General features: G+C 49.5%; 1 protein-coding gene across 1 annotated transcript in view; it reads right to left on the reverse strand.

Annotated features, from left to right (window-relative positions):
* LOC144675313 (uncharacterized) overlaps positions 1-12,166 on the reverse strand; it is a 29,725-nt gene extending 17,559 nt beyond the window's left edge. Inside the window, exon 1 of the mRNA XM_078536163.1 lies at positions 12,071-12,166. Within this exon, the coding sequence (XP_078392289.1) occupies positions 12,071-12,166 (96 nt within the window). The remainder of the gene's footprint in view (positions 1-12,070) is intronic.
* Positions 12,167-13,037: the final 871 nt, after the last annotated feature.

The raw sequence follows: 13,037 nt of genomic DNA on the forward strand, positions 1-13,037 counted from the left end.
TACACACACTCATGGAAAAACACACTCACACGGACACACACACACACACACACACTGATACACACACTCACACGGATTCACACACTCACACTGATACACTCACTCACATGGACACACACACACACTGATACACACACACACACTGATACACACACACACACTGATACACACACTCACACTGATACACACACTCACACGGACACACACACACACACTGATACACACACTCACACGGATACACACACTCACACTGATACACACACTCACAGATACACACATTCACGTAGATACACACACACACGGATACACACACTCACACGGATACACACACTCACACGGATACACACACTCACATGGATACACACACTCACACGGACATACAGGTACAAACACATGCACGCAGATACTCACACTCACACAGATGCACGCGCACACACTCACATGCATGCAGATACACACATAGATACACACACTCACATGTACCCACATGCACACAGATACACACGCACACACTCGTGTACACACAGATACATACATACAGATACACACACTCAGATACACTCACACAGATACACACACGCGCACAAACACTGATATACACACATACCCTGATACACACGCACACTCACACATATACACACGCACACACACACACTGATACATACAAACACACAGATACACACACACTCACACTGACACACACACACGCACGCACACACACACACAAATACTCACTCAGGCACTCCCGCACACACTCTCTGAAACACACACACACAAACGAGGTACACTGGTATAGGCTATTGTCTGCCTTGTGAATTCAATTCCCCATTGAAGAAAGATGTGAGGAAGGACAGGAAACTAGGAGAAATGGGACAAGGGAACAGAAAACCTGTTGGAATTCAAGCATGATTAAATCGCTGATACACACACTCACACTGATACACACACTCACACGGAAAAACACACTCACACGGATTCACACACTCACACGGATACACACACTCACACAGATACACACACTCACACGGATACACACACTCACACGGAAAAACACACTCACACAGATACACACACACACTGATACACACACTCACACGTAAAAACACACTGACACGGATACACACACTCACTCAGATACACACACTCACACAGATACACACACTCACACAGATACACACACTCACACTGATACACACACCCGCACTGATACACACACTCACACAGATACACACTCTCACACGGAAAAACACACTCACACGGATACACACACTCACACTGATACACACACTCACACTGATACACACACTCACACGGAAAAACACACTCACACTGATACACACACTCACACAGATACACACACTCACACGGATACACACACTCACACAGATACACACACTCACACGGAAAAACACACTCACACGGATACACACACTCACACGGATACACACACTCACACGGATACACACACTCACACTGATACACACACACACACACTGATACACACACTCACACGGATACACACACTCGCACGGATACACACACTCGCACGGATACACACACTCACACGGATACACACACTCACACGGATACACACACTCACACGGAAAAACACACTCACACGGATACACACACTCACATGGATACACACACTCACACGGAAAAACACACTCACACGGATACACACACTCACACTGATACACACACTCATGGAAACACACACTCACACGGACACACACACACACACTGATACACACACTCACACGGATTCACACACTCACACTGATACACTCACTCACATGGACACACACACACACTGATACACACACACACACTGATACACACACACACTGATACACACACACACACTGATACACACACTCACACTGATACACACACTCACACGGACACACACACACACACTGATACACACACTCACACAGATACACACACTCACACTGATACACACACACACGGATACACACACTCACACGGATACACACACACACTGATACACACACTCACACTGATACACACACTCACACGGAAAAACACACTCACACGGATTCACACACTCACACGGATACACACACTCACACGGATACACACACTCACACGGATACACACACTCACACGGATACACACACTCACACTGATACACACACTCACACGGATACACACACTCACACGGATACACACACTCACACGGAAAAACACACTCACACTGATACACACACTCACACGGATACACACACTCACACTGATACACACACTCACACGGAAAAACACACTCACACGGAAAAACACACTCACACAGATACACACACTCACACGGAAAAACACACACACAGATACACACACTCACACGGAAAAACACACTCACACAGATACACACACTCACACAGATACACACACTCACACGGATACACACACTCACACTGATACACACACTCACACGGATACACACGCTCACACAGATACACACACTCACACGGATACACACACTCACACTGATACACACGCACGGAAAAACACACTCACACAGATACACACACTCACACGGATACACACACTCACACAGATACACACACTCACACGGATACACACACTCACACTGATACACACACTCACACGGAAAATCACACTCACACAGATACACACACTCACACGGATACACACACTCACACAGATACACACACTCACACAGATACACACACTCACATGGATACACAAACTCACACGGATACACACACTCACACTGATACACACACTCACACGGATACACACACTCACACAGATACACACACTCACTCAGATACACACACTCACACGGAAAAACACACTCACACAGATACACACACTCACACAGATACACACACTCACACGGATACACACACTCACACTGATACACACACTCACACGGAAAAACACACTCACACAGATACACACACTCACACTGATACACTCACACGGAAAAACACACTCACACAGATACACACACTCACACGGATACACACACTCACACGGAAAAACACACTCACACGGATACACACACTCACACGGATACACACACTCACACGGATACACACACTCACACAGATACACACACTCACACTGATACACACACTCACACTGATACACACACTCACACGGATACACACACTCACACAGATACACACACTCACACTGATACACACACTCACACGGATACACACACTCACACGGATACACACACACACTGATACACACACTCACACTGATACACACACTCACACGGATTCACACACTCACACGGATTCACACACTCACACGGATACACACACTCACACAGATACACACACTCACACGGATACACACACTCACACGGATAAACACACTCACACAGATACACACACACACTGATACACACACTCACACGTAAAAACACACTGACACGGATACACACACTCACTCAGATACACACACTCACACAGATACACACACTCACACAGATACACACACTCACACTGATACACACACCCGCACTGATACACACACTCACACAGATACACACTCTCACACGGAAAAACACACTCACACGGATACACACACTCACACTGATACACACACTCACACGGAAAAACACACTCACACTGATACACACACTCACACAGATACACACACTCACACGGATACACACACTCACACAGATACACACACTCACACGGAAAATCACACTCACACGCATACACACACTCACACGGATACACACACTCACACGGATACACACACTCACCCTGATACACACACACACACACTGATACACACACTCACACGGATACACACACTCGCACGGATACACACACTCGCACGGATACACACACTCGCACGGATACACACACTCACACGGATACACACACTCACACGGATACACACACTCACACGGAAAAACACACTCACACGGATACACACACTCACACGGATACACACACTCACACGGAAAAACACACTCACACGGATACACACACTCACACAGATACACACACTCACACTGATACACACACTCACACGGACACACACACTCACACAGATACACACACTCACACTGATACACTCACACGGAAAAACACACTCACACAGATACACACACTCACAGGGATACACACACTCACACGGAAAAACACACTCACACGGATACACACACTCACACGGATACACACACTCACACAGATACACACACTCACACTGATACACACACTCACACGGATACACACACTCACACGGATACACACACTCACACAGATACACACACTCACACGGATACACACACTCACACAGATACACACACTCACACGGAAAAACACACTCACACGGATACACACACTCACACGGATACACACACTCACACGGATACACACACTCACACTGATACACACACACACACACTGATACACACACTCACACGGATACACACACTCGCACGGATACACACACTCGCACGGATACACACACTCGCACGGATACACACACTCACACGGATACACACACTCACACGGATACACACACTCGCACGGATACACACACTCGCACGGATACACACACTCACACGGATACACACACTCACACGGATACACACACTCACACGGAAAAACACACTCACACGGATACACACACTCAGATGGATACACACACTCACACGGAAAAACACACTCACACGGATACACACACTCACACAGATACACACACTCACACTGATACACACACTCACACGGAAAAACACACTCACACAGATACACACACTCACACTGATACACTCACACGGAAAAACACACTCACACAGATACACACACTCACATGGATACACACACTCACACGGAAAAACACACTCACACGGATACACACACTCACACGGATACACACACTCACACAGATACACACACTCACACTGATACACACACTCACACGGATACACACACTCACACGGATACACACACTCACACAGATACACACACTCACACTGATACACACACTCACACGGATACACACACTCACACGGATATACACACACACTGATACACACACTCACACTGATACACACACTCACACGGAAAAACACACTCACACGGATTCACACACTCACACGGATACACACACTCACACAGATACACACACTCACACGGATACACACACTCACACGGAAAAACACACTCACACAGATACACACACACACTGATACACACACTCACACGTAAAAACACACTGACACGGATACACACACTCACTCAGATACACACACTCACACAGATACACACACTCACACTGATACACACACCCGCACTGATACACACACTCACACAGATACACACTCTCACACGGAAAAACACACTCACACGGATACACACACTCACACTGATACACACACTCACACTGATACACACACTCACACGGAAAAACACACTCACACTGATACACACACTCACACAGATACACACACTCACACGGATACACACACTCACACAGATACACACACTCACACGGAAAAACACACTCACACGGATACACACACTCACACGGATACACACACTCACACGGATACACACACTCACACTGATACACACACACACACACTGATACACACACTCACACGGATACACACACTCGCACGGATACACACACTCGCACGGATACACACACTCGCACGGATACACACACTCACACGGATACACACACTCACACGGATACACACACTCACACGGAAAAACACACTCACACGGATACACACACTCACACTGATACACACACTCATGGAAACACACACTCACACGGACACACACACACACACTGATACACACACTCACACGGATTCACACACTCACACTGATACACTCACTCACATGGACACACACACACACTGATACACACACACACACTGATACACACACACACACTGATACACACACACACACTGATACACACACACACACTGATACACACACTCACACTGATACACACACTCACACGGACACACACACACACACTGATACACACACTCACACAGATACACACACTCACACTGATACACACACACACGGATACACACACTCACACGGATACACACACACACTGATACACACACTCACACTGATACACACACTCACACGGAAAAACACACTCACACGGAAAAACACACTCACACGGATACACACACTCACACGGATACACACACTCACACGGATACACACACTCACACGGATACACACACTCACACTGATACACACACTCACACGGATACACACACTCACACGGATACACACACTCACACGGAAAAACACACTCACACTGATACACACACTCACACGGATACACACACTCACACTGATACACACACTCACACTGATACACACACTCACACGGAAAAACACACTCACACGGAAAAACACACTCACACAGATACACACACTCACACGGAAAAACACACACACAGATACACACACTCACACGGAAAAACACACTCACACAGATTCACACACTCACACAGATACACACACTCACACGGATACACACACTCACACTGATACACACACTCACACGGATACACACGCTCACACAGATACACACACTCACACGGATACACACACTCACACTGATACACACGCACGGAAAAACACACTCACACAGATACACACACTCACACGGATACACACACTCACACAGATACACACACTCACACGGATACACACACTCACACTGATACACACACTCACACGGAAAATCACACTCACACAGATACACACACTCACACGGATACACACACTCACACAGATACACACACTCACACAGATACACACACTCACACGGATACACAAACTCACACGGATACACACACTCACACTGATACACACACTCACACGGATACACACACTCACACAGATACACACACTCACTCAGATACACACACTCACACGGAAAAACACACTCACACAGATACACACACTCACACAGATACACACACTCACACGGATACACACACTCACACTGATACACACACTCACACGGAAAAACACACTCACACAGATACACACACTCACACTGATACACTCACACGGAAAAACACACTCACACAGATACACACACTCACACGGATACACACACTCACACAGAAAAACACACTCACACGGATACACACACTCACACGGATACACACACTCACACAGATACACACACTCACACTGATACACACACTCACACTGATACACACACTCACACGGATACACACACTCACACAGATACACACACTCACACTGATACACACACTCACACGGATACACACACTCACACGGATACACACACACACTGATACACACACTCACACTGATACACACACTCACACGGATTCACACACTCACACGGATTCACACACTCACACGGATACACACACTCACACAGATACACACACTCACACGGATACACACACTCACACGGATAAACACACTCACACAGATACACACACACACTGATACACACACTCACACGTAAAAACACACTGACACGGATACACACACTCACTCAGATACACACACTCACACAGATACACACACTCACACAGATACACACACTCACACTGATACACACACCCGCACTGATACACACACTCACACAGATACACACTCTCACACGGAAAAACACACTCACACGGATACACACACTCACACTGATACACACACTCACACGGAAAAACACACTCACACTGATACACACACTCACACAGATACACACACTCACACGGATACACACACTCACACAGATACACACACTCACACGGAAAATCACACTCACACGCATACACACACTCACACGGATACACACACTCACACGGATACACACACTCACCCTGATACACACACACACACACTGATACACACACTCACACGGATACACACACTCGCACGGATACACACACTCGCACGGATACACACACTCGCACGGATACACACACTCGCACGGATACACACACTCACACGGATACACACACTCACACGGATACACACACTCACACGGAAAAACACACTCACACGGATACACACACTCACATGGATACACACACTCACACGGAAAAACACACTCACACGGATACACACACTCACACTGATACACACACTCACACTGATACACACACTCACACGGACACACACACTCACACAGATACACACACTCACACTGATACACTCACACGGAAAAACACACTCACACAGATACACACACTCACATGGATACACACACTCACACGGAAAAACACACTCACACGGATACACACACTCACACGGATACACACACTCACACAGATACACACACTCACACTGATACACACACTCACACGGATACACACACTCACACGGATACACACACTCACACAGATACACACACTCACACTGATACACACACTCACACGGATACACACACTCACACGGATACACACACACTGATACACACACTCACACTGATACACACACTCACACGGAAAAACACACTCACACGGATTCACACACTCACACGGATACACACACTCACACGGATACACACACTCACACGGATACACACACTCACACGGAAAAACACACACACAGATACACACACACACTGATACACACACTCACACGTAAAAACACACTGACACGGATACACACACTCACTCAGATACACACACTCACACAGATACACACACTCACACAGATACACACACTCACACTGATACACACACCCGCACTGATACACACACTCACACAGATACACACTCTCACACGGAAAAACACACTCACACGGATACACACACTCACACTGATACACACACTCACACGGAAAAACACACTCACACTGATACACACACTCACACAGATACACACACTCACACGGATACACACACTCACACAGATACACACACTCACACGGAAAAACACACTCACACGGATACACACACTCACACGGATACACACACTCACACGGATACACACACTCACACTGATACACACACACACACACTGATACACACACTCACACGGATACACACACTCGCACGGATACACACACTCGCACGGATACACACACTCACACGGATACACACACTCACACGGATACACACACTCACACGTAAAAACACACTGACACGGATACACACACTCACTCAGATACACACACTCACACAGATACACACACTCACACAGATACACACACTCACACTGATACACACACCCGCACTGATACACACACTCACAAAGATACACACTCTCACACGGAAAAACACACTCACACGGATACACACACTCACACTGATACACACACTCACACGGAAAAACACACTCACACTGATACACACACTCACACAGATACACACACTCACACGGATACACACACTCACACAGATACACACACTCACACGGAAAAACACACTCACACGGATACACACACTCACACGGATACACACACTCACACGGATACACACACTCACACTGATACACACACACACACACTGATACACACACTCACACGGATACACACACTCGCACGGATACACACACTCGCACGGATACACACACTCACACGGATACACACACTCACACGGATACACACACTCACACGGATACACACACTCACATGGATACACACACTCACACGGAAAAACACACTCACACGGATACACACACTCACACTGATACACACACTCATGGAAAAACACACTCACACGGACACACACACACACACACACACTGATACACACACTCACACGGATTCACACACTCACACTGATACACTCACTCACATGGACACACACACACACTGATACACACACACACACTGATACACACACACACACTGATACACACACTCACACTGATACACACACTCACACGGACACACACACACACACTGATACACACACTCACACGGATACACACACTCACACTGATACACACACTCACAGATACACACATTCACGTAGATACACACACACACGGATACACACACTCACACGGATACACACACTCACACGGATACACACACTCACATGGATACACACACTCACACGGACATACAGGTACAAACACATGCACGCAGATACTCACACTCACACAGATGCACGCGCACACACTCACATGCATGCAGATACACACATAGATACACACACTCACATGTACCCACATGCACACAGATACACACGCACACACTCGTGTACACACAGATACATACATACAGATACACACACTCAGATACACTCACACAGATACACACACGCGCACAAACACTGATATACACACATACCCTGATACACACGCACACTCACACATATACACACGCACACACACACACTGATACATACAAACACACAGATACACACACACTCACACTGACACACACACACGCACGCACACACACACACAAATACTCACTCAGGCACTCCCGCACACACTCTCTGAAACACACACACACAAACGAGGTACACTGGTATAGGCTATTGTCTGCCTTGTGAATTCAATTCCCCATTGAAGAAAGATGTGAGGAAGGACAGGAAACTAGGAGAAATGGGACAAGGGAACAGAAAACCTGTTGGAATTCAAGCATGATTAAATCGCTGAAATAAAACTTTTCAAAATCACAACTCCCACCCAGGCTCATAATTCATTCCTGTGGAAGACAAGTTTAGTAATTGCCCAGAAAAGGCTGAGTTAAGACTAGATTGAATCTCTCATTGCTATTGCGAAATGGTATTCACCAAACGGTCATTTTAAATGTCTCATCACTCCACAACACAACTGACAAAACCCAGGTTGGCAGCAAATGCTATTAACCATGTCTCACTGCGGAGATTCAACCTCCATATTCCCAGGACTGACACCATTGCCAGTGTCGGAGGGTCAGTGCCGAGGGAGCTCCGCACTGTCGGAGGGTCAGTGCTGAGGGAGCGCCGCACTGTCGGAGGGTCAGTGCCGAGGGAGCGCCGCACTGTCGGAGGGTCAGTGCCGAGGGAGCGCCGCACTGTCGGAGGGTCAGTGCCGAGGGAGCGCCGCACTGTCGGAGGGTCAGTGTTGAGGGAGTGCCGCACTGTGGGAGGGTCAGTGCTGAGGGAGCGCCGCACTGTCGGAGGGTCAGCGCCGAGGGAGTGCCGCACTGTCGGAGGGTCAGTGCTGAGGGAGTGCCGCACTGTGGGAGGGTCAGTGCTGAGGGAGCGCCGCACTGTCGGAGGGTCAGCGCTGAGGGAGCGCTGCACTGTCGGAGGGTCAGTGCTGAGGGAGCACCGCACTGTCGGAGGGTTAGTACTGAGGGAGCGCCGCACTGTGGGAGGGTCAGCGCTGAGGGAGCGCCGCACTGTCGGAGGGTCAGCCCTGAGGGAGCGCCGCGCTGTCGGAGGGTCAGCGCTGAGGGAGCGCCGCACTGTCGGAGGCACTTTTTCTTGGGATGAAACATTAAACCCGTGGACCCCTCTTGGGTGGATGTAAAAGCTCTCACGGCTTCTATTGGATGGAGAGTGGGCTGGGGGAGGGGGTGGATGGGTGGGTGGGGAGGGTTTGGGGGAGGGCGTTGGGGTTGGAATCTCCCCCATGACTCCAAGGCTGACGTCAACGAAAACAGACCGCCTCGCTCATTTAGCACGTTGGCCGATATGTGGGATCTTGCTGTGCGCAAATCGGCGATTCCCACATGACCACGAGCAGTGACCGCACTTCAAAGTAAGACCTCCGCCGCCCGTCCCCCCACTTCCCTAACCATCGTCACGCGCTCCGGGGATGTCTGGACACAGGAGAGGCCCGAGTTTTTTCTTCCCCCCCCACCAATCTTTTAATGCCCCTTGCCCGGCCCCCAAACCCCCTTCCTCCCCGCAACCCCCCCTACAACCGACAATCCCCCTGACCCCGGCCCTCCCCAAACGGATGGACTTTCCGGGGCCTGTGGCGCAGGCCTCCGGGCCTAGGCCGAGACCGGGCCTACCCATCTCCCCTCTGCCACACGCCTCAGTTGGTCATTCGTCCCCTGCCTGGCTCGAGGCGGTGAGGGGAGGGGGCCAAGTGGCGGGAAGATGGGAAGCAGCGGGATCCGGGTGCACCTCTCGCCACTCCTCGGAGTTGAGGGGGGTGGTGTTCGAGGCCCTGCTGGATTTGCGGTCACCCTCGTGACATCTCAGCGCCCCCACCACCCCCATCGCGCAGCGTTCCCCTGGACGCCGCCAGGTACCGGAGATATATCAGTGAGGGAGGCGGGGGGGGGGATGGCACCTGCTCAATGGCGGACAAAGAGACGCAGGTAAGCCTTAAAGGGGCAGCTCCTACCCTCGCCAGGCAGTGACGTGCCGCAGCGAGGCCGAGCGGGCTGTGGGGGGAGGATCCCCCAGATTCGGCTCCTGAAGGTGACCCGTCCCCCCCCCACTCCCCGGTGATGGGGGCAGCAGCGCCAGCCTCACCCGGTCACTGCCACGTCAGCTCGGACACCGCCAGCTGCCCCCTGGGTCGCCAGGTCAGGAGTTCGAGTCCCCGCTCGGGAGGGTTCAGCGAGGTAATCCAGTGGAATTAGTTTGGGGATTGATACAGGGCTATGGGCGGAGAGTGGGGCAGTGGGATTAGTTTGGGATTGATACAGGGCTATGGGGAGAGAGCGGGGCAGTGGGATTAGTTTGGGGATTGATACAGGGCTATGGGGAGAGAGTAGGGCAGTGGGATTAGTTTGGGGATTGATACAGGGTTATGGGGAGAGAGCGGGGCAGTGGGATTAGTTTGGGGATTGATACAGGGCTATGGGGAGAGAGCGGGGCAGTGGGATTAGTTTGGGGATTGATACAGGGCTATGGGGAGAGAGCGGGGCAGTGGGGTTAGTTTGGGGATTGATACAGGGCTATGGGGAGAGAGCGGGGCAGTGGGATTAGTTTGGGATTGATACAGGGCTATGGGGAGAGAGTGGGGCAGTGGGATTAGTTTGGGGATTGATACAGGGCTATGGGGAGAGAGCGGGGCAGTGGGATTAGTTTGGGATTGATACAGGGCTATGGGGAGGGAGCGGGGCAGTGGGATTAGTTTGGG

Source organism: Cetorhinus maximus, unplaced genomic scaffold, assembly GCF_964194155.1.
Source record: "Cetorhinus maximus unplaced genomic scaffold, sCetMax3.hap1.1 HAP1_SCAFFOLD_945, whole genome shotgun sequence".
Lineage (NCBI taxonomy): Eukaryota > Metazoa > Chordata > Chondrichthyes > Lamniformes > Cetorhinidae > Cetorhinus > Cetorhinus maximus.